This window comes from Elephantulus edwardii, unplaced genomic scaffold (genome assembly GCF_000299155.1).
Source record: "Elephantulus edwardii isolate Elephantulus edwardi_28Jun2011 unplaced genomic scaffold, EleEdw1.0 scaffold00060, whole genome shotgun sequence".
In the NCBI taxonomy this organism is placed as follows: domain Eukaryota; kingdom Metazoa; phylum Chordata; class Mammalia; order Macroscelidea; family Macroscelididae; genus Elephantulus; species Elephantulus edwardii.
This window is the reverse complement of record NW_006399810.1, coordinates 1,267,878-1,291,980: the sequence shown is the minus strand read 5'-3', so window position 1 is coordinate 1,291,980 and position 24,103 is coordinate 1,267,878. Positions and strand designations below refer to the sequence as shown.

The 24,103-nt window shown below is 40.9% G+C and overlaps 1 protein-coding gene across 2 annotated transcripts in view; it reads left to right on the top strand.

Annotated features, from left to right (window-relative positions):
• SCHIP1 (schwannomin interacting protein 1) overlaps window positions 1–24,103 on the top strand; it is a 1,325,222-nt gene that overhangs the window by 296,149 nt on the left and 1,004,970 nt on the right. The window contains exons 2-4 of one of the 2 annotated variants that reach the window (XM_006887635.1): window positions 959–1,023; window positions 6,610–6,690; window positions 17,147–17,282. In XM_006887635.1, coding sequence (XP_006887697.1) covers window positions 959–1,023; window positions 6,610–6,690; window positions 17,147–17,282 — 282 coding nt within the window. The remainder of the gene's footprint in view (window positions 1–958; window positions 1,024–6,609; window positions 6,691–17,146; window positions 17,283–24,103) is intronic. The other variant, XM_006887636.1, reaches the window with a different exon arrangement.

Genomic DNA, 24,103 nt, shown 5'->3' with positions numbered 1-24,103 from the left:
TTTTCTATGTGTTTCTCTGATCTTGTTCTAAGAAAACACATGGCTGCCAGAGTTTTGTTAGAACAAGACAATGAAGGGAGTGTTTTCAGAAGTTGAAGGTTGTAGGATTTAACTGATGATCTCTGTGAATTCCAGAGTGTTCGCTGAGAAAGAAAGGAGGGGCTGAGAATTGGACAAGTTCTGGGATGCTCAGCGCAGGGAGCCGTTAAAGACACAGTGTGAAGGAGGTGTGGGCATCTGGTGGATTATAAGTACATAGGAATTCTTTTTGATGTTCTGTAAGAGACAAATGAGTGATTTGTTGTAATTGAGGCTACCTGGGACTAGTTGTTTTAGCAGTTTGTGATGGTGAGGCAAGTAGCAGCACCTCAGGCAATGTGCTGTCCCAGGAACATTCTGTGGGTCACCTTTCTTAAGACTAGAACCAAACATTCTTATAAAAATAGTGGAGCAACTTATATCATGCCACACTGACACCAAATGCTGTGATTCCGGAGACTAGGTATGTTTATGGCTGAAATCAGCGAAAGAGTGTGTGTGTCTGTGTGTGCGTTCGTCCCTAAGCACTTGGGTTACAGAGAAGAGACATGAGAATCAAGATGAGAAAATGCTTGCTGACTTGCCAAACCCAGCACATGCCCCTCGCTCAGCAACCTATGAATATATGAGCTATTGCCAAAGGAAACTTGAGAAGAGTGTGGCTAGATCCATAAAAACATATTGCCAGTCTAGGGAAATAATAGGAAACATTAACATCAGTGACAAAAATAATTTGAGCAGCATTATTTTCTTGTTTGATCAAGGACCAAATTGTATTTTATATTTAAAATACTTTCCATTAAGAAAATCTGAAACATTTAAAAGGTGTCTTCTCAACATTGCCCAACAATCATCTTCCAGTATGACTGTCCACAAACATATGGGCCTATTTGTAAGATATTTCTTTTCTTTTTCACAGGAAGAACTGAAAAGATTACAGAACCCTTTAGAACACGTTAATGATGGAAAATATTTGCTTGAAAAGTAAGTACATATTACTAATGGAAGCTACATTATTTGAAAGATAGAGAAGCTTGGGTGGAAAAATTTGGTAAGAAAAAATGAATAAGTAGATTTGACCATTACTTATGATGCCATTATGATCAGGGGACAGAAATCTGGCTAATTCTATAAATTTATAGTTAGTTTAATGATGCTACAGATTTTACTGATTAATGGAATGATAGGATCCTAAGAAGACATCTCCAGTGGTACATCTAAGGGTGTGAAAGGTACCAATGCCCTGACTGAGCCTGACAAGCAGTGGTGGAGAAGAGACAAGCATAACATTTGCAAAAAGTACAAAGCTGACAGGAATAATGAAAGTTCAAAATAACATTGCAGAATCGAGCAAGGAGGGAGGGAGAGAAGAAGAGGGACGAAGAAAGATGGGAACAGAGGTACGTGGTGTGTGTCATCAGGCTGACGGTGACTCAGTAACCACATAAACAACAGCTGGCCACCCACACCATCTCTGGTGTGCTGCAGCCGTTGTTAAAGTCATGGTGTCATCCCGTCTTAATCTCTTACACTGACCCTCTGCATTTCCAAGCATGAGATCCTTTTCCAAGGACTGGCCTTTCACAAAACTTTTTAAAAAGGAACAACTAAAGCATGTGAAGGATATACATGGATTTCAATCTGTGGCTTAAGCTTTGAGGTTTTATTTGACCTAAGTATGAGTCCATAATAATATACACCTTCTAAATCTACTGGCGTACTGTAAGGCTGATTAAAAGGCATACTTTGTTAAAACAAGAGAAGAAAAGGGAAGCTAATCACTTATTCAGCCAATCACTAAATCCCAGTGTACGTTGGACTAATTAGAGCTACGTGCTACTTGACTCTGAACACCACATTTTAGAAAGCACATTGATGTCCCCAAGAGTACCAGTGGATTGAGGGAGTTCTGGAACCACTGATGGCAGTTTTGATGCAAAGAGTTAAGGAAAAGAGGACATAACAGTTATCCTTAAACATTTGAAGGAACTACAAAAGAGAAACTAAATTGACCTTCTACCCCAGAAAAAAGAACAGTTATCAATGAGTAAGAGTTTATGGCAAAACAGATTTGTGGTTCATAAATAGGGTAAGTTTTTGGGACAAAAAAAAACAGCCTTCCAAAGGAAAGAATAAACTTCTTTATGAAACGGTGAGCCAGTATATATTGGAAATGCTCAACGAGAGTGGAGATGACGGTCCATCTGAGATACTATTGAAAACATTCCTGAAAAGAGGAAACTTTGGTTTCTGTTTTTACCTAGCTTTGTGATTATGGAGAAATCATCTAACCACACTTGTCCCTACTTTCTTTATCTTTAAACTGAGAATACATGTATCAACTTTACTTTCTCGCTCAGCACAGTAGATGAGGCTCCATGGAGCAGCATGGTGCCTCCATAGTGACTCCCTGTGCTTTCTGTTGGGTTGGGTTTGCCCTAGATAATACCCCAGGCTCATCTCATCTCTGTGGTTCTAAGATTATATCGTATCATTTGAAAAGAAAATTTCAGCCCCTTGGTCACCACTAGTTTCTAGGTTATCTATGGATTTAATTTATCCTTATTTCACTTGTTCTTCCTAGTCATAAGAATAAATAGGAATAAAATCGTTAGATATTATTTGCCCATTCACTATTATTTTTACCTATATGCAAAGAGTAACAACCAAAGGAGGTTTTGTTGAATTTAGAAAGAATAGTTCTCTTCTACAGATGTTAGCGCTGTAATACTATTAGGTCTAGATCAATGGTTCTTTTCTCTGACTGCACTTAGAATCACCTAGGGAGCTTGGAAGAAAATGCCCTGGTTTATGTCTCAACGCAAACATCCCGGAGCTGAATCCCTGGGGTTATGGCCCTGGGATCGACATTTGTTAAAAGCTTCCATCATGTGTTCTGTTGTGGAGACGGGGTGGAGAATGAGCAGCCTAGATGCATTGTAGGCTCCTCTCTGTGTTCACTAACCCTCTCGTGCAACTTATTTTTCTGAAGATACTTTGTAAGGTTCACCCATTTATTTATCAAGCTTGGCAATGCTGGGGTTTCAGTATTAGTTTTAATGTAGGAAATTAACTTCAAAGGGTTGTTTTCCCCCAGCTAATTGACCACAAGTCTATATTAAACCTCGCACGAACACCTGCATGCATCCTTCCCAGCTCCTAGAGCTCAGGAAGACATGTGAAGATGTGTCAAGATTGATGGCACACATGTGGGCTTCCACACTCCCCCTTTTTTCTCATTTTCTCGAGATCTGGGAAACAAAAAGCTTTTCCAAATAGCCGGTGTGCTTTGTGTGCTCATTTCTTCCAATCATGGCTGAGGCATTCCAGGATGGGAATTGAAATCTTCCCTCAGAGCATATGGTCTACAGGGTCCCCCTTTCTGTTCTGTTTTCCCAGGACAGAAAGAAAACAGTAAAGGCCACCAGCCCTCAAAACCGTGCTCATTTCAGAAATTCTGGGGTTCTCCTGGCACGCCAAGGCAGGGCTATGACCTTGAAAGCTGTCAAATTTGATTGAGAAATTAGTGTGCTTTGAGAGAACAGATTAGGCATTTCATTATAACCGGCAGCTGACGCAGGTGCTGATGTAAATCATACCCGCAACTTGAAATGACCATAAGTTAAGTGAGAGTACAGTCACATACGTTGATCAGTTATCCCCCTCAGAGCATTACATGTACTCTGAACACTCAACTGGGTGTTGTGGCGGACTGTTGGACTGTGCGGGGGGTCGGGGGGCGGCAACTCCAGACTTGACACCATATGCAAGATCATTGAAATGTATTTGCGCATAAACTCATTCAGTGGTGTTGGACTCCTGTCTATAAACACAGAGGGACCACTGGTAATTCTATCTTAGGAGGTCACTTACGACTCTCACTTTAATTTGCTGTTAAATTGTTGAATTTGTTGTTAAGGTAAGCAAGGTTGTAGGCTGACTGTGACTATTTGGAAATTCCACTGGGACTGTGCCACTGACAGGAAATGTGTGATGCATTCATTCTACTGTAGTACATTGTGGTGGTGGTTGTTGATTGCTATTGAGTCAAGCATGACTCAGCAATCCTGTGAACAAAAGACCTGAAGACTTTTTATAACCATTGACATTTATCAAAGTTCAGAGTTCTCAGAGGAATGTTTAGGAGTTGGATGCTACTCCTGGTTCCAAACCTGTTTTAAACTGGGAGCTCCACCAACCGTTATGGCATTGGACACCTCAATGGCACAAGGTTCAGCATCACAGCAAGCCCAGGTTACCTCAGTACAGCATATTGTTAGAAGAGTGCTGTACCACTTAGAAGAATGTTCCTCCAAAATATAATAACAACCAACTTTAAATACAAAGGCTTTCCCTGAGGTCTTGTTGACTCTAAACAAGAGGCTTAAATAAAAACAACCCAACCAATGTAGTATGTTATTGTTATGTGCCATTGAGTCTCCTTCGATGTGCAACACACCAACCCCCACTTCCCAGGTTACTGTATCAATCCATCTCATCTGAGGTCTTCCTCTCCTGCACTGTCCCTCCACCCAAATGGCATGATGTCCTTCTCCAAGGACTGGTCTCTCTTGGCCATGTGCCCAGAGCAAGTGAGGCGGAGCTCCAAAATCCTAGCCTCCAAGGAGAGACTTAGTTTCACCCTCTCCAAGACAGACCAATTTGTTTTCTTGGCAGTCCATAGAATGTTCAAAACTCTTCTCCAGCATCACACCTCGAAGGCATCTCTTCTCCTTCTGTCATCCTTAGTCCAGCTCTCTGAAGCATAACAAGTAATTGAGAAAACTTATAGGACTAGCCCCGGTGGTGCAGTGGTTAAATGGTTTTGAAGAGGGGCACTTTATTACTCACAGGCATTGTTGTTTGGTTAACATAGTTGTAATCTATCTGTACTTTATTAAGCAAGTATAAATTCAAAGTAGAAAGTTGGTTAATAATATAAAAATGTTTTTCTTTATGAAAACTTCAGCATTGTTTGTTACTTGTTGCACATTTACAATCACTTCCCCACTCCTGTGTATCTCTGTGACCCTGTTTGCTAATTTGTCATTAAATTAATGAGCTATTAAAATAATCTTATTATAATTCAAATCTAAAACCTAGGCAACTCTAATTTGGGGTGGCCCTTTATGCAGGGTGGCACTAACTGCGCTCAGAGGTGCAAGGCTGTAATCTTTATTGTGGGTGCTGACTTCCACACCCTTCTTCTGTGGAATGGAAACCTAGTGGGTTCGATTAGAGGGCTCTATTAACATTCTGATTAGCAGCCAACCATTTAACCACAGCACCACTAGGGCTAGTTCTATAAAAGGCAGTGGTGGTTGAGGGTACAGTCCTTGCTTCCCTTACGGGAATCCCGGGTTTGATTTTCAGCAAATAAACCTATGAGCTGTTGTCACCAGTTTATCAGAGGAGCTTTGTGTGATGCTTTGGCAGTGAAGAAGTTTCAGCCACAGCTTGCAGACAAGACAAGCTAGGAAGGGTCTGGTGAAAACCCCTATGGGCCATGCCATGCGGATGGTCAGAAGCAGGCAGCATTTCCTTCCTTCAAGCCTGAGGTCACTAGTCAGGGCCAACTCTGAACGCTGGTGACACTGTCTCTGGGGAGCTGCCCTGCTAACCCAAGGGCGGGCGACGGTGAACAGCCTCACAGCTGCCACAAGCCCGCTGGGTGGGGTTCGACGCCAGAGACTGCAACCAAGCTGCCAGTCGGCTCCAGCTCGGGGGCAGTGAATTAGGGTTTGTTAGGTTAGAAAAAGGAGACTTTTCATGTCTGCCTACCTGTGCCTACCTACCTACTTCTTCTGTGTTACTCTCTAATAATATCCACCACCTTTTTAAGAACTTGTTTAACTGTATGTGTGCATAAGTGTGAGAACCATGTCTAACAATTTCATCACTGTATTCTCATGCCTTTCATCATTTAGTAAACAGAATAGACATAATTACAGAACAAAAGACTAACTAACGAGGAAATAATGAATGTTGAAATCCCAGAGGCACAGAGGAAACACACGTGTCCCCTGGCCCATCAGCACGCTGGGTGGGCCCTGGAAGTCTGGGGCTGATGGCAACACCTAGTGGCCAACCGTGAATTTCTTTCATCTCGTGCCTGTCATTTGGTTTTCATTCTTTCTAAAGAGAAGCAGGAGAAAGGATACTCACCTGTGAGATTAACTGCCTCTGAAAATCCGGTGGAGGTTCTGCTATAGGTCAGTTTCGGCTCAGTGGTACAGAACAAAAAAACGAACAAGGGAAAATGATGCCTGTTATCCTAATGACATGTCCAACACATTCCTCTCCTCCCCCCCCCCCGCCCCTTTACTGGGAGTTTGGGTAGCCTAGTGGCAAGAAACGGTGAGGCAATACCAAAGGGTCATCGTTGGAATCCACCAGATTCTCTGTGGAAGAATGGGCAATCTCCTCCCGTGTCATTTACTGAATCTGAAAACCTGCTGGAGGGTCAGCTGTGGGTCAGTTTCTACTCGGTGATATACAACAATGACATCACCACAATAGTAGTTTTCATTACTAGCCTCTTAACTAGTTTTCACTCTTTTTTTTTTCTAGTCACCAGCTGGCCATGGATGTGGAGAATAATATTGACAACTACCATCTCAATCTACAGCCCTTGGAATCAAAAGTGAAAATGTAAGTTATTTCAGCATTGACATAAAGACATCAGTTCTTCCGTTTCAGAGTTCTATGAACGTGGAACTTCTCCCTGTCATATCTAAGTGCGTTTCTTGAGTGTGCATTACCGGCTGTCCATGACAGACTCCCTGTTCCAGGCAGTAAGACAGGCTCTCTGGGCAGACAGCACCATCTACCGTGCAGTGTAGGGAACTGTGTGATCACCATCTTTTCACAGCTTCTGATTTTTCCCATTTCAGGTAAACTGTGGTCTTTCAAAATCCTATAGCGTTTTCACTCTCTTTTATTTTACTGGCTTGGCTAGTCATACCCAGGGACATCTCTTTATGACGCACATATTCTTTCTATTCATTTCCTCCCTATTTCCATTGTCAACTTCTCTTGAAAGACAAGCATTTCTTTATCTTGTTCTTTTTCTTTCTTTGACTCACAAAATGTAAACTGCCTTCAAGCAGTACAAATGTTGGATGCATAAAAATAATGCTAACCAAATATCAACAATAAGAAAAATGGAACCGATAAGACCTAGAATGAGACGGGATGCAACTGAAGCAGGTCAGGGGCGGGTCAGAATCACCTTAGAACTCATGTGGCTGCCGTCTGCGCTTCTTTCACGTCTACTTTTCCTTCCCTGCAGATTTACAGGAAATTGTCAGGGAGACTGTCTACACACACAGTCACACACATGTACAAACCCATATATCTGAGTTTATCTGCAGTCATTCGTTATTTTAAAAAGAAAGCTCAAACCAAGTATCTCCTTAGAATAAAATCACACTAATAAGGGGAGCCTTGAGTTGTACAACTTCATTGAGTTTTCATAATATCTGCCTATTTATTGATTTTCATTCAATAATTCATGCACATTTTGTTTTGTAACATAATTACAGGCAATGGGAATTTGGTGAGATGGAGTGATAAAAAGGCATTGATTTAGTGATATAAAGTGCGATGTGTATTAATGATTGTACAAAACACAATGTACATGAATGCAATGCAACATATATCAAATGATTACATGAAAACCAATGAAAAACAAATCAAATAAAAGAAAATACAAAATAAACCACAAAACATTATAATTGCAATGACATTAGACCAATAATACTCATTTTGCTTTATTACAGCATACTTTCAATATCATTTGATCATTAATATCCATTTTGGTTTATAACAACAAGTGCATTATTATATAACTATGTCAATCTAATTTATTAATGTTGCTTTTGTTTTTGTTCATTGTTGTGGAGTCAAGCACAATTCTTAGAGACACTAAGAGAAAAAGACCTTTCTGTAACTATCGTCATTTCTCAAAGTTCATAGAGTTTCCGAGGCATGTTGCTTAGGAAGTGCATGCCACTTAATTACTCACACTGTCTAATTATTCCCCCCAAATACATTTGTATGCCAAATTGGGCTAGTAAAAATATGTGTAGGAAGGAGCCTTAGGAATCCAGGATAGTTTATCTATTAGATTTCTACTTTGAGAATGTTTGAGAGACACATCTTTTTCTTTTTAAAAAAAATTTTCTTTTGTATTGGGATGCATACAAAGTTTGTATACATGCTTCCCACTTTCCTTCATTCGCATTGCTTTTTATATTATCCTACACTGTGTTTTATAAAAATAATCACCACTGAACTATGCCCACCGTGACCCCATCCATCTTCTCAGAATGTGCTCGATCTCATCTGATCACCTCAGGATGGGCCTGGTTAGTACTTGGATGGGACACATTTTTTTTCTCTAAGTACATAAGTAAGGACTTCTATTCTTTTTAAGCATAGTGTTTAGTGACTGAAATATTATATTCTCTATTCCTTGAAAAGTTGTTTTACCCTCATTTTGTGCATAAGCCAAGTACAGGCCTATGAGTATGTATCTCACTGTATGAGAGAGAGTTCTGGCCAAATTCTTCTATTGCTCAAAGCAAGTTCAATTCCTAGATATTCTCCCAGGAATTAACACATTTTCTTTGAACACTTAGGAGACTGCCTGAGATACAAATGTTAGAAGAACGCATTTGTTAATCACCTGCTTCCCAGAACGCTATGCATCACAATAGTGATGCAGATACATGATCATTTCCCTCAAGGATTTTATAATTTAGTGAGAGAAAAGGACAACCTGGAAAAGAGGTGTTCGTCGTTGTCTAAACTAATTTTTCTTCTTTTTGCACAGTTTTGTACTGTCCCAGGTCTGCTGGTAGTGTAATCTGTAGGTTTTGTAATCTGTAGAATTGCTCTGATAACCCAAAGCAGCCCTCTGCTGGTTCTAATCTGCCAGTGGCTCCATGGGCAGATGAGCAATCTCCTCTCATGCAATTTAAAACTTCAGACCCGCCCGAAGGCAGATCGTGAGCTGGTTTTGACTCCGCAGTAATAGGAGAAAAGGGCTGCTATTTTCTTCTTCAGGTTCAATAGTCTTTCATTTGTTTTATTTTGAAAGTTCCTTCCCAGATATCTCAAAGAAAAGAAGGTTACAGAACCACGACTCTTACTGTTCAAATCCCCACCTGGAAGGGAGTTAGAGGTTGTTGATAGAGAAGTATGTCATGATTGGTGGTGGGAGAACATGTTGAACGATCCAGGGGAGCGTGAATTCATGATTCTTACACATGTGTCAAAAATGAAAGCACAGGATCCCCAATACCAACTTGCAACACAGCGAGTCAATAAAATAAATAAAACATTTTTTTCTTTTTTAAATTAATTTTAATGAACGTTTACATAGCTTTTAAATTTTCATTCATTCATTGTTGCATTTTTCTCCTTGCTCCTGCCCCCCCCCTCAGTTCCATCTTCTCTTGAAAAGTAAAAGAAAAATCCTTTCACTGGTATATAATCCCACCCACCCCCGAGTACACTCCACTATGCAGCCTTCATTCTGGACTCTTGTCGTAACCATTCTACGCAATCATGTATCGTGTTTAAACTGTTCTCTCCCTCATCTGTTTCCATGCAATATGCGTAAAAATAAAATACTTTTATTGATTGTTTTGATGTGTAAATCATAACAAACTATAGCTAACATTGAGAAGAATGGGAATCCCAGAACAGTTAATTATGTTCCTGCAAAACCATAGACCAAGAAGCAATTGTCCAAACAGAACAAGGGAACACAATGGTTAGAAATCAAGAAAATTGTGGGTCAGGGTTATACCCTTTCACAGTTCCTATTAAATCTGGATACTGAGCAATCATTCAAGAAACTGGACTCTGTGAAGAAAAATGCAGCATCAGGATTAGAGGAAGACTCATCAAAAAAACTGTATTATATAGATGACACAACCTTGTGTGTGTGTTTTAACGTTAAGAGGATTTGAAGTACTTGCTACAGATGATCAAAGACAATAGCCTGTAATATGGGTTACATCTCAACATCAAGAATACAAAAGCCCTCATCACTGGACCAATAACCATCATGATAGAGAGAGATAAAGAAAAGATTGAAGGTGCCAACCTTTTCATTTTACTCAGATCCACAGTCAACATCAATTGTAACAGTAGTTAAAAAAAATCAAAAGATGTGTTGAGAAAAATCTTCTGTCAAGGACCTCTCCAAAGTGCTAAAGAGCGATGATGTGAGTTTAGACTAAGGTGTGCCTGGTACAAGCCATGGGTCTTTTCCAAGTACTTCCTGTGCATCTGAAAGTTAGCTAATGAATAGGATAGCAGAAGAAGAATCAGTACCTTTATATTGTGGTGTGGAGAAGAGTACTGAATGGTACTGCCAAAAGAAGAAATGCATCTCTCGTGGAGGAAGTGCGATCAGATGCTCTATAGAGGCAAGATGGTAAAACTTCATCTCACATACTTTGGACAGGTTATCAGGAGTGACCAGTCCTTGGGAAAAGGATTCGTGCTAGGAAAGGTGGACAGAGTCAGAGGAAGAGAAAGACCATTATTTATTAAGATGAGTGATGGCAAGGGTACCCCAGGACAGTGCAGGGTTCAAATCTATTGTTCATAGGGTTGCTATGAGTATTCGGTGACATCTCACAAAAGCAATCCCAAATCCAATGAGTAGAGAACTGAAGTCAAGGGTTAGAAGGTCTGCAAAAACTAGAGCATGTTGGAGACATGGTGATTTCTGGGGGAAACTGCCAACTGCATGTAGCTCCTTCTTGTTGGAATTTGGCTATGTTTTTGTCAAGATACAAAATTGAACTGAATACATGTCAAGGTATTGACCAAAAGGTCAGTGGTTTGAATCCGCCATCGGAAGAAAGATGAGACAAGAGCTTCCATACAGATTTACAGCCTCAGAAACCTGATGGAGGGTCTCCGTGAGTCAGAACCAACGTGACGGCAGTGGGATCTTGGGGTTTACAGCCTCAGAAACCTGATGGAGGGTCCTCATATGTCAGAACCAACATGATGGCAGTGAGCATGAGGATTTACAGCCTCAGAAATCCAATAGAGGGTCCCTGGTGAGTCAGAACCCACGTGATGGCAGTAGGATCTTAGCTACACATAAACAATTCAACTAACAAATCTTAATCACTTAATAACTTCAGTGGAAACTGACTCATAGTTGACCCTAACCTGTCTCCAAGGCCTAATTAAAACAGTGGACTCTTTCAAGTCTTCCCAAAGCAGGCAGCTCTCAAAAGAACTCATCTGAAAAAAGTGAAGTTTTGCCACTTGAGGGCACCTAAAGTTTATGCAGCTGCCCTCACAGACTTAAAAAGACACTTGAAGAAAACAATCAAGTAGAACATATCATCAAACCGTACAATATCTACAAGCTTGTACAACTTGTACTCTGTGCTTGCAAGAAACTAGTACTGCATAGGTTGTCTTGTGTTATGTGAGGACAGCTAAAGCCAAGAGATAGGAAAGAAGGGAGGGAGAGACAGAGAGGAAGGGAGAGAGCAGAGGCAGGCAAGATACACCATCCCTGCTACAGGTTATGGTTGTGTACCATAGAGTTGGAATCTACTCATAGCTAGCCCTTCAGTGGGATTCCAGAGGCAGCAAATCTCAGGGGGAGCTTACCAATCTTTCTCTCATGGAGCAGGTGATGGATTTGAACAGTGAGTGTTTGTTTTTTCCTTCCCTTTCCAGGACTTTATTTTTCCCCCCTATTTTTATTGATTTTCATACACTAATACCTTTATGGTATATTTTATTCATATACATTGCTTTATATCACCTTTCATTTATGTTGTATTTCATACAACCATTTGGCAGTAAGGAGCTTTGCTGCCAAACCAAAGGCAGTCAGAGCTCACCAGCTGCTCAGCAGGTGAAAGACTGTCAAACTCCTACCATTGTGTGGGAGAAAATAAATAGAAATTGATGTAGTGAGGGGAAAAGTACCGAAGATGTTTCACTTTCAAAGTAAACCCCTGTATTTTATTTTATTTCAAAATATTGTTATTCCTTAACATAACTTTGGAAAGCATTAAATTAAAATGATGTTTATTGCATTAAAGAATGAAAATATTATGCATAATAGTAAGAATTCAAAGAGTACTGATTGCCCAAAGCTTCTGTGCTCAGCTGGTGACTGAAAGGTTGGCAGTTCAAACCTGTTCAGCAGCTCTGCAGGAGAAAGACTGAACAGTAAGGTTACACAAACCTTAAAATATTCACTGGGAATCTACCCTAAATAAACCATAACCGCCACTCAAAAAGATACATGCACACCCAGGTTTATTGATGCTTTGTTCACAATAGCAAAGAGTTGGAAGCAACCCAAGTGCCCATCAAAAAAACGAATGGATGGAGACGCTCTGGTATAGTCGCACAATGGAATACTACCCTGCATTGAAAACCAAGGAACTCAGGAAAGATTCAAAATGGGTGACCCTGGAGGACATTATGCTGAGTGAAATATTTCAGTCACAAAAGGAGAAATACTGCATAGTGCCCCTATTGTAAAGTGGGACTGACATCGGGGTAGGGGGAAACTGAGAAAGATAGGATAAATAATGTATACTGTATTGAAACAGATGAGGGAGAGAACTGTTTAAAAGGGATATGTGATTAGGATTATTGTCATGACAGGGGTCCAGAATAGCTGCATAGTGGAGTGAACTTGTGGGGAGAGATTGTATAGCAATGAAAGAAATTTTTCTTTTACTTTTTAAAGAGAAGAGCAAATTGGGGGGAGGCGTGGACAGGGAGAAACGGGCAATGAATGAATAGAAATCCAAAGTCTCTGTAAACTTCATTAAAATTAAAAAAAAATAATTCATTATCACTGGGGGAAAAAGAAAATATTGTTATTATCTTATTGCATAAAGTAGGAATCAACTCAGAGCTGCCCTCCATTGGGTGTTCGAGGCTGTACATTGCAGGGGAGGAGACTGCCCATCCCTCTCTCACTTTGATGCTGGTAAACTCTAACTATTTTTTGGTCGATAGTGCAACTCCCTCCAGATAGGTCACCAGAGCTCCATGTTCAAAATCTGGAAACATGTAAAATATGCTCTCTTACAATTTCTTAAATAATTGTATCAAGAGCATTGTTTAATTTAAAAAAATGTCTTAGAGTAGCTGGTGAGATGGATTTGTCCCACAGCTCCAAAGGAGACCTGCTAGCAGGAACTGCAGCAAACCTATGGAAAGCGTAAGAGCTGTAATTCCTTGTGACCATAGGTTTTTGCATGTTTCTTCCTAATTTTCTTTTACAGTAAAATAGCATCTGGAGATGGTATTCAGAGAGCTCCTTATGAAAATACTTTAATCTCCCAAGGCCAAGTGGTATAAGGAGAGTAAATGGTATGTGATGGACACACTTCTTTATGATATGGAAGTAATAATATCCTGGTGCCACCATTTATCAATGTAGTGTGACAGCTTAGTTATTGTTGTTATATGGGAGTGGCTGAGTCTAGCCTCTGCCCACTTCATAAAGGGGAACTGTCCCTATCAATAACATCAATAGTATCATAAAATAGCTACATGGTCAGATATGGCACTCTACATGCTCCTGGCACCAATCATTGGATTTGATGTTCATTGCAACATGATTCACAGACTTTACTCACAGTTATGAAGTTTATTAGCAAATAGGTTGGGAGTCGGGGAGGCAAAGAATAACACAATGCAAGTTCCGGTTTAGTTCAGCAGTCCCAAGCCAGATTAACAGCAAGACCCAATTTCTCAATTAGTGAAAGGTCAGGTTCAGTTCAGCAGCACAGATGAAAGAAGCCTCTGGTTTCCTCAATCATCCAGCAAACTTTATCTCAGAGCAGCTACAAGCTAGCTTTTCCTTCAGTCATTCAGCAAGCAAGACCTTTAACTGTAGTTCTATCTCCATGGTTCCTCTGATTACATCTTGCCGTGGTTATTTCACAGCAGTGCCAGAGTCTCTCCACCACCGTTTCTCACACAGTGTTCAAAGAATCATTATATTGGCCCCACATCTATTGATGATTTGCAAGACCATGTGTCTGCCATTAAGGTAGCTAGACATCATGCCCCCCAACAAGGGCTAACACAACGGCTAGAAAAGCCAATTTCCAAGCCAGGTTTTTTGGGGTGTTCTGACGCCACAGCCAGAGAGTTGGAAATTACTCCTAACTGACTCTACAGCAGGTTCTCAGAGGCAGTACATTACATAGAAGGAGCTTGCCAATCTTTCACCCACAGAGCAACTACTAGATGCAAATTATTTCCTTTGACTTGGCAGCATAGCTTCTTGACACAAGCCCATGAGTTCCATAAAACACTCACTGTGGGCTTGCCATGTTATAACTCTAGCACTCATTTAAAGACTGGTGACATAGTGTGGGCGATCAAACCCAAAAAACCATACTTCTCTGGCAGTTCAAATCCACCAGAGGCTCTACCATAGAAAGTCTAACGGACTTCTGAAGACCTGCTGGGGGGTCAGCTAAGAGTGGGTTCCAACTCTCCGAGCACGGATGACATACATGTCGTAACATATAAAAATAAATTTTTAAAAGGTTCAAGCATAGTGTAATGTTTTCAATGAAGTATAACTAATTCTGTATGTGTGGATAAGCACAGTAAAGTAAATGTTTAAAACAAAGTGTTTCTTATATTAAAGAAGTGAGTAGGCTAAGAGGTGATTTTCACTTTAAAGTTATATAATATTGTCCTGTAGAAGGATGGACAATCTCCTCCTGTGCGATCAACTGCCTCTGAAAACCTGCTGGAGGGTCAGCTATGGGTTGGTTCCAACTCATGGTACACAACAACGTTATCATAGTTTCTTATCTCCTTGGAAGTAAATATGTTGCTTCTGAATTAAGAAAAAAATTGATATGTCCTTACAGAAAAGGATACTTAATTCAAATTCACCTTTGCACACCTTGACGCTTCAAGTTTGCCAATTTAGTTTGATCCTTTAAAGGTGTCATACTGCCCCCGTGTGGTCAACACGTTAAAATTCAACCAATCTAACGATGGTTACTTTTCTGTATTTTCTGTAAGAAAAAGCCACAACTTCATTGGTTGGAACCAACTCATAGCTTACCCTCTACCAGGTTTACAGGGGCAATAAATCACGTGGTGGCAGATGTCCATCTTTTCCCCCCATGTAGCAGCTGCGTGTCTTTGGGATTGCAGTGCATCATAAATAATTTTAGTAAATTTAGTTAGACTGTAAATTATATGGGACAAGATTGTCCGTCATTCTCGCTTGGAATCAATCATTGGTGAGTTACATCCTACTAGGAGGTGAGTGCACAGCTCCCTAGGGTTATGCCATCAGAGGACCCTTTTTAATGAGCAGGCAAGTGGGAGAGCCCCACGTGCCTCTGACCGTGTAGAAATGACAGTGCCCAAAAGTTAGTTCCTGCCTAGTAAAGCTGTCTCAGGGGGAAGCAGCAGCAACTATCAAGCTGACTTTCCTTAGGATACTGCTTAATTTTTTTTTAATGAAAGGAAAACAACAACAACCCAAAATCCAACATAAATTTGAGCAGGAATTGTGTATGAAACATTGGCTGATCATAGCAACGTAGAGCCAGACCCTGCTTTTATGGGGCCTGAATATATATAGTTTAGTTCAAGAATAAAACCTAAAACATAGCTTCTTTTTGTACATATTACACAAACCTTGAAGAGTCACTTGGAGCGTTTTGAGTGAGTGTCTAAACTCCTTAATCTCTCTTAATTCCAGAGATTCACAATACACTGGCCTTTGACCCAAAGGTATTGTTTCATTACCGTTTCTGCACTTTTGCCTTAAGTCTCATGAATTCTTAATAAATTAAAGAGCTCTGGTGGCCTTGTGGTTAAATAATTATGCTGCCAACCCAAAGGCAGGCTGTTGGAATCCACCATCGGCTTCAAGGAAGAAGGTGAGGCAATGACTCTAGTGCTAAGGCCATGAGCAGTTAATGAATCAGGGGAAACACGCAGCTTCCATGCTGTGTAGCATGTTTGTGTTCTGACTCTTCAAAAGTAAGGGCCTCAGATACTTTAGCAGATTGGCTTGTTCTTATAGGAACAACTTTAATGTTTAGTTTGTATGTGGATGAATTAGAGTAGATTTGACGCTTTCAGGTGTCTGGAAGAGATGCTAGTAAAATTAATGAAATTATTTTAAACTATAAGGCTGACTTCTAACAATTGATCTGCAAGTCTGGCTAAACCCCAGGAGACATTAGATTGTGCTCACTGACCACCTGGGGAAACTGAAGTGTTAATTTCCAAAATGAGATTAGAGGCTAGGTCATGGGAGGAAAAACACTCCTTTCACTTAAAAAAAAAAGTTTCCATTATCTTAAGAACAAGATATCTGGGCTGATATAAATTTTAGGAAATAAAGACTTGCCGTGGATCATATATCAAGTCACCACCTAATCATATACTACTTTAACTATCTAGATAGTGTTTAACACTTTCCAATATTTTTTCTTCTCTGGTCATTATGCATTATACATTACCTTTTCTCTTCCACTGCATGCAAAATTCACAAGTACAGGGCTCTTGAGTACCTTGTCCCTCGTAAAGCAAAGCCATTAAACCTAGCCAAATAGACTGGGCTCAACACCATAGGGTCTCCTGGTTCTTGATGTCTTTGAAGATGGTGCCCCTGGACTTGTACAGTTCAGAATCCCAGTCCAGAGCCTGTGGCTACCCTGATGCAGAGAGGTCCCTCAGGAACCATGTCCTGAATCAGTGAATAAGTAACATCTCAGCCTATTTCTTATTCTCCTTTGAAATATGGGATGAGAAATTGAAAGAGTTGTATGTCCCATAAATCAAAGTACATTTACATGTGTGAACTAGTGTGACTTTGACTGATGAGTTTTCCTGACTAAGCTGAGATTCTTTTCAACTGATTTATCCCAGTCAAGTGTGTTAAAGTTAAACCAGAAAAACAGAGATCCCTCATTAGGGACCCAAATGGTCTAAGTCCTTGCGTCATCTTCTATGACACTTTCTCTGTCTCCAGCGCTGGCCATGTTGGGCCAGATCTGTGATGTCCCAGGAGTGACCCTGTGTGTGCTGGCTCTTTTTCCAGTATCCAGCGAGCATGGAGGGAGTACCTGCAGCGGCAGGACCCCCTGGAGAAGTGGAGCCCATCGCCCCCATCCGTGTCCTCAGACAAGCTGAGCAGCTCGGTCAGCATGAACACCTTCTCCACCAGCAGCACACCCGTGAGTCCACATGCCCCTTGCACACTTGTTCCCAGAGAGGACAGGCAGGCTGTGTGCAGGTGTTTGTGATGGTGATGGGCTGGGATACTTATTCCATACCCGTGTCACTGGGGTGGGAAATGCGTCTTCTCAAAACAAAGGCACAACTCAGAAACACAAAGAGAAATGTGTTGAATCTGGACGGAATAGATTGGTTTTGAAATTAACTGGTTTTTTTGGTGGCTTTTCATTCCTGTATTAATGATGATCCTCCCTTCCTTAAAAAAACGAAATGACAGACTGCTGCTTTTATGTGCCCGCTGGCCTTTTAGTAATGCTAACACGACAGAAGATTAGCTTGGTTGTGAAGATGACTTGGAATGAGGACTTTTACAGGGAGAATTGGAAGTGTTCACATTCAGGAGTGTAGCTGAGGTGTTGATGGAGTCAGGTATGTTACCCCAGGGACAGACAGGGAATGGGATGTGATGGTGGCTGTACTGAGAATATAAATGCCCTCTGATGGGACAGCTCGCTCATCTCATGGAAATGTGTTACCATGTTGGCATGTGAGGCAGACATTGCCACGTGTGATTTTCTTTCTTTAGAAGATTCCAGAAACAAAATTTTCAATCTTGGCAAATAAATTTTACATTTTTTTAAAGTCTGCTGTGTTTGGGCTTAAGGAATTAATGGACCTGCTGAGAGCCTCTGTGTTATAAAAATAGACAATATGGAGAGAAAGTAATGATAAGGCTACTGTAAAACACGTTTTTGTGGAGTTAGAGATTGTGATCTTTTATATTCAGCTACTGGATTGCTGAAAACAGGAAGAGAAAGTAAGTATACAAGTATATTATTTTCAAAATGTTAAATTTTCCTTTATTGATTGGCTATGTCTTTTCAGTCATGTAAAGATTTATTAACTTTCAATATAATGTCTTAATGGGGTCAAGTCTATGTTACCTTGTTTGCAATGCTTTCAGGCAATTATGTTATACATATAATCAACAGGTTTACCTAGTTATGGACTCTAAAGAGAGGGTAACAAGTTGACTTGATAGCTGCGCACATAGTAATGGTGGGTTTTAACAGTGTCTTTTTAGCTAACAATGGAAATTGAACGCTCAGTGAATCTGTGCTTTTGAGATTGCGGTGGTGGGATGGCTCTTGTAATGAGCCTTAATATCGCTAGAGGGCGTAGGGGAACCATGTTGGAAAAAGGACCAAGTTGGCCTAAACTTGTGATTTGTGAGTACAAACGTGAAAATCAAGTGCTTAGGATGCTTTGCAGTGAGGAGAAGGTGCAAATTATGAGTTTGATGATTTTATTTGAGTGGTGGAAACGAAATACCTGACTGGGATTCAAAAGGGTGGATTTACTAGGAGCTTTCTCGCAGTCCTGATTCAGACGATACCTAGGGCTGCTGAGGCCAGAGATTGCGAATGATGTCAGGGTGGGTTTGTGGTGGTCGAAGTTTTGAGCCTATTGAGAACTTAGAAGAGTTTATCCTAGTTTGTCGTTGTACTTCTTTGAGTCTAGCATCTCCCCCCCCCACGCCCCATGCATAAACACATACTATCCCTTCCTAAGGGATCATCTCATTTATTTAATTTAGGCTAGCCTCCACGTCCTTTAGCCATTTTAGCTGCTGTTTCCTCTCAAGTGTCCCTAGAAATATGATTTAAAAAAAATCCTACAAGTGAATTGGGAATGTCATCTGGGCCTCCTGCACCATCACAGGCCCTTTCAGAGGGTGAGGACAGCTCTGCTCCTGACTGCCAGGGGAAAGGAGGGGAAAGGAGGTGTAAAACAGATCCTCAAAGAGCACCATCAGAATCAGCTGTTAAAGCACAGGGGAACTCCACCCAACATCCCAGGAGAGGTTATTGGTCAGATAATATAACGACTTTGGTATTGATGGTGGCAGAAACACGGCCCTAAATGTACAAAATGAAACATGTACATTAATGATGTTGGAAAGTGTCCAAGTCTCAGGCTTGGCAGATGCATGAAATACAAGGTCATGATCGTTAAAAACATTCTCTTCGGTTGTTCGGAATCGCTAAGGTCACTTCATCTCGCATGGCCATCACTTTGTCTGCGACGTTGTATAGCATTTATCTTCACATTTTCCAGGGATGAAAATTCACGTGGGGGTGAGCCACCAGATAAAAGGAAGGTGACGCTGTCCCACCTTGAATACCCTGAGGGCTCATTGAGTTCACACTACTGGGTGGGAAGACTTGGCAACCTCTCGGTGTGAACTTCCAGTCTGGGCACGAGGAATACGGAAATCACATTGCCTAAGTCTGTCATACACAGATGAGCTTTCTCCAACAATTAGTGGCTCTGTTTAGGCCTGCAGTGTTACAAGTCCTTAGTTAAGTCCAATGCTGTCCATAAGGTGACTCCCAGGAGCTGGCCACCAGGCCAGGGTCCTGCCTGACTTTGGTCCTGAAGATGGCAGAGCTGGGTGTCTGGGCTGGGGCTCCGCAGTCTACTCTTCTGCTGAGATAATGATCTGTCTTCTCTAATCATATAAGCTACTCATCTCTTCCAAAGTCCCTAAGTTCCATCTACTAGGCTTGGCCAGAGGCTTGCCTGCCTGCTTTCCTATAACAGCGGTAAATTCCACAGGCACCAGCTGTCGGTTCCCCTAATTGAGTGGGTCCCTGTGCCGTGTGCTGAGTGACACTCCCACATGTGTTTCTTGGACTCTTTCGAACATACTGGTGACTACAGCTCTCAGAGTAGCCCCACTTGAAAGTATTTGACCACAGTCATGCGCTTGTACCAGCTCTCAGAGTCATCGTCCTAATAAGAGCGGGACACTTTGTCAGCTTTCTGTGGATTATCTCATTTAATCCTCTCAATGACCATATAAAGGAGGTATTACTACTATTTCCATTTTACAGATTATAAAAGTGAACCTTAAAAAGATAACTAACCTGTCCTTGCTACTCACTGGACTGACACTTGAATGCTTCACTGTCTCAGTGTACTGTGGAAGTAAATCTATCCTCTGGTGGCCTGGTGGATAGGGAGTTTTACTGCCAACTCGACGGTATGGGTTCAAATCTGCTAGCTGCTCTGTAGGAAAAATATGGGCAATCTTCTCCTACATAATGAATATCCTGTGAGACCTCCAGGAAGCGTCTGCAATGACCCAAAGCCAACGAGCTTTGAGTGAATTTTTAGACATGGTCAAATTGTAGAGAACACCATCAGCTCAGGCATTCTAAGAATGTTTTCTGATTTTCTAGCTATAAACATGAAGCAAGATAATTGAAAAGGGGAAAAAGTCATCCTCATTTATTTGTATAGATTGCCTTATTCAATGTTCTTTGATTAAAACCTCAAGACTTAGCTGCTCAATTCCAAGGTAAAAAGCAACAGGAGGGAAGATAATATTAAGTAGTTAGGTTAGTAATTTGCATACTAAGTACCCTGATACCAAATGCATCATGTGATCTCAGAAACATTTGTTTTAGGAAGAGTAATTTTCAATGTTGTTGTCATATACTCTCAAGTCACACCTGACTCATAGCTGACCGCCCAGTGGGGTTTCAGAGGCCGTAACAAGCATGGAGGAGATTGCCCATCTTTCTCCAGAAGAGCAACTGGTGGATTTGAAATGTGTACCTTCAGGTTGATAGTACAACTCCTTACCACTAAGCCACTGGAGCCCCCTACTGTTATTGGAAAACTGTCCTTTTGGATCTGAAAGGGAGAAAAGTTTTTTTTTCTTTTTTTTTTTTTTTAGAAATATTGGTTATTACAGAGAAGGCAATAATAGAAACTGCTTTGTATGTTTTTATTAATCAATTTCATCTGATCAGATACTTACTATATTTAGATTTTTTGCATTGATACATCTAAGTTGTCAGAAGAGATACCGTATGCAAAAAGAACCTTTACAATGGTATATTCTAAACTACCAGATTGATCAGGTCACCTTTTCACAGACAACTGGTGCATCTTTGCAGACAAATCCAGGTAGGTTTTTGCTCTTTTTGGAAGACAGTCTTACAGATATCTGTTATTGATTCCATCTCCCTCTTTAGTTACCTCACCCTCTGTCCCCCATTGCTTCCTAGAGTGCCCTGATCTGGCCTACAGGGGGCAGTGTGGCTCCTGAAATGAGGTTGAGCTTGACTAGCAATCCCGACCTAGTGTACCAGCTGTGCCTCTGACTTAGTCCAAGTCTCTTTGGCTTCCAGACTGTGGGATTATCTAATAAGCAAGATAAGCATAGACTAATTTATGCATGTGTAGTAAACAATTTCACATTTTTTTGTCACGTCAAACCTTGTTACTGGTTATGGTTGATACCTGATTGTCTCCCAACCTCAAAGTACCTTCATTCAGAACCAAAGCCTTTTTTCAAATGTGTAGTTCTTAGTGGAGTACACTGGGAGCTAGATTAGTATAGGCTTGCTTGTGTTTATTTACTAATCTATAGTGAACAATTAAGAACAATTAGGAGGCTCTAGTGGCCTAGTGGTAAGGAGTTGTGCTGCCAACCCAAAGGCAGGCAGTTTGAATCCACCAGCTGCTCTGCTGGATAAAGATGGGCAATGTTCTCCTCCACTATTTACAGCCTCTGAAACCCTGCTGGAGGTCAAGTATGAGTTGGTTCCAACTTGACAGTACATAACAACAGCAACCGTAAACAGTGAGAACTCTCCCCGTGTAAATCTGCTCTTAAAGGCTTGTGCTGAGCTGTGTTCCAGTGCTGCAGAAAATGCTCCCAGAGGAGAAGTGAACATTTAGACTTACTATCTGACTGAGAGGCTGTTCCATGGGGAGGGAGATTGTGCTTGGAAAGGTGAAGGGACAGTGTAAGAGAGGAAGACCCTCAACCGGATGGATTGACACAGTGACTGCAGCAATGGGCTCAGGAAGTGTGAGGATGGCACAGGCTAGGACAGGGCTCGGATCTGCTGTTCAAAGGATCGCTATCGGTAATACTCGGCACAGCGGCACCTAACAACAACAACAAACTGATCAGAAAATGCAAGCCCTATTTGTGATTCACCAAATGAATCCATTAGAATCAAATGAGAAACTTGCACATACACACATGCATACACATTTTAGGAAATTGGAACTAGATTACGGACAAAACTATCTACTCATAATCATCCAGATTTTATCTCTATATGATCTTCCACAGACAGGAGATTAGTGAGTAAGTATAATCAAGTTTATTTTTATTCTGGTCATGTGGTTACTACAGATTATTAGAAAATAATGGACCAAAAAAATCCACAAATGATTCTATGCTAACCTTGTTTACTGGTTATGTCATCCTTGTCTGAGATTGTAAAATGTGAAAAGAAGCTTAGATTCTGTAGAATTTTACACTGGGTTTGGGAAAGTGACAGATTCTAGTCAAAGGTATAAATAGAATTTTTATATAGGTGGAAAATGTAAAATTGTTAATATTTACAATTTTAGTAGATATAAGATTACTAAATAATCACAAGTAAGCCTGCATGGTTTGGTTTGTTGTTGTTGTTATTTTGTTTAGTTTTGTTTTACTTTGAGTGTGGAGTAAACTAACACTTTCACTCAAAATCTTACACTCGTTGCTGCCAGATTGATGTTTAGCTAACCCTTCAGTTGGTTTTCAGAGGTGATAACTTGCACTGGAGGAAGCTGCCCATCTTTCTCCTGTGGAGTACTGGATGGATTCAAATCCCCTGCCTTTGGGTTTGTAGCACCCTACTCCTTCCTTACTAAACCACCAGAGCTCCCTGATACTGATCTCTGGTGGCCTAGTAGTAAGAAACTCAGTCTTGCTGCAATTTCAAAGGCACATAGCTTGCACCCACCATTGCTCTTAGAGGGAAGAAAGGGAAATCTCTTCTTGTTACTTACTGCCTCTAACAATCTGTTGGAGGATTAGCTATCAATCAGTTCTGACTTGAGGGCACCCAACAGCAACAATTGAAAACCAGTTTTCAAGTTTCAAAGGGAGAGCCAAGTATATGTCCTTTTTCTTCTGAGTGAAAAGGACTCTTTTGAGAACCCACATCCACAATCGGCCGTTAGAGCAAACCCAAGTCACTTTCCTTCTTTCCACAGTCGTGAGAACAGGACATTCCAGAACATATTTAGGGGAGCACATTATCTCTCCAGGAAGGTATGCAAAGTCCCAGAGCAGCAGCTTCACAAACCCATGCAAATCGCCCTTGCTTTGCTCCCCACAGGAGGAAGGAAAGTTCTAAGTAGGCTCCAGAGCTGGGGCCAGGGCCAGCCAAAATCATTACCCCAGGTTTCCCTGAGAGAAGGTTGTGAAGTCCTCATGTTCATGGAGCCTTGCTTGGACAGAGCTGGCTTTTGGTAACAGCGGTTGGACATTCAGCAGTGGATGGCTAAATAACCTACCAGATTTTTCAAATCATACACCAAAGTCAGTCCCACCCTGCCATTCAAATGGGACATTTTTACTGAGATTCTAAGGTTCCTTACACCTAAAGTTTCTCAACCTTCTTTAGATTTGCAATCTCTAACTTCAAATATTTTAGAAAATTCTAATGACTCAAGAAAGAAAGTCTTGTTACAAAGTCATGGATGATTATTGGTGAAGAGACTTAGATCCCAAATGAGGATTTCCTGGAACCCCTTTCAATATAGTCCTGAGGGCTGTGAAATTATATGAAAGCAAAGCCTGTGTGGTACTTAGTAATTTAATATCCTAGACAGGGTCTAGGTCAGGGACAATTTACCCTATTATGGCAGACTGTTTATGAGTGGTTTCAGCATCGAAACTGACTTGCATCCTCTTAGATCCCAACTAACACAATTCATCACTCTATGTCATTCTATTTGT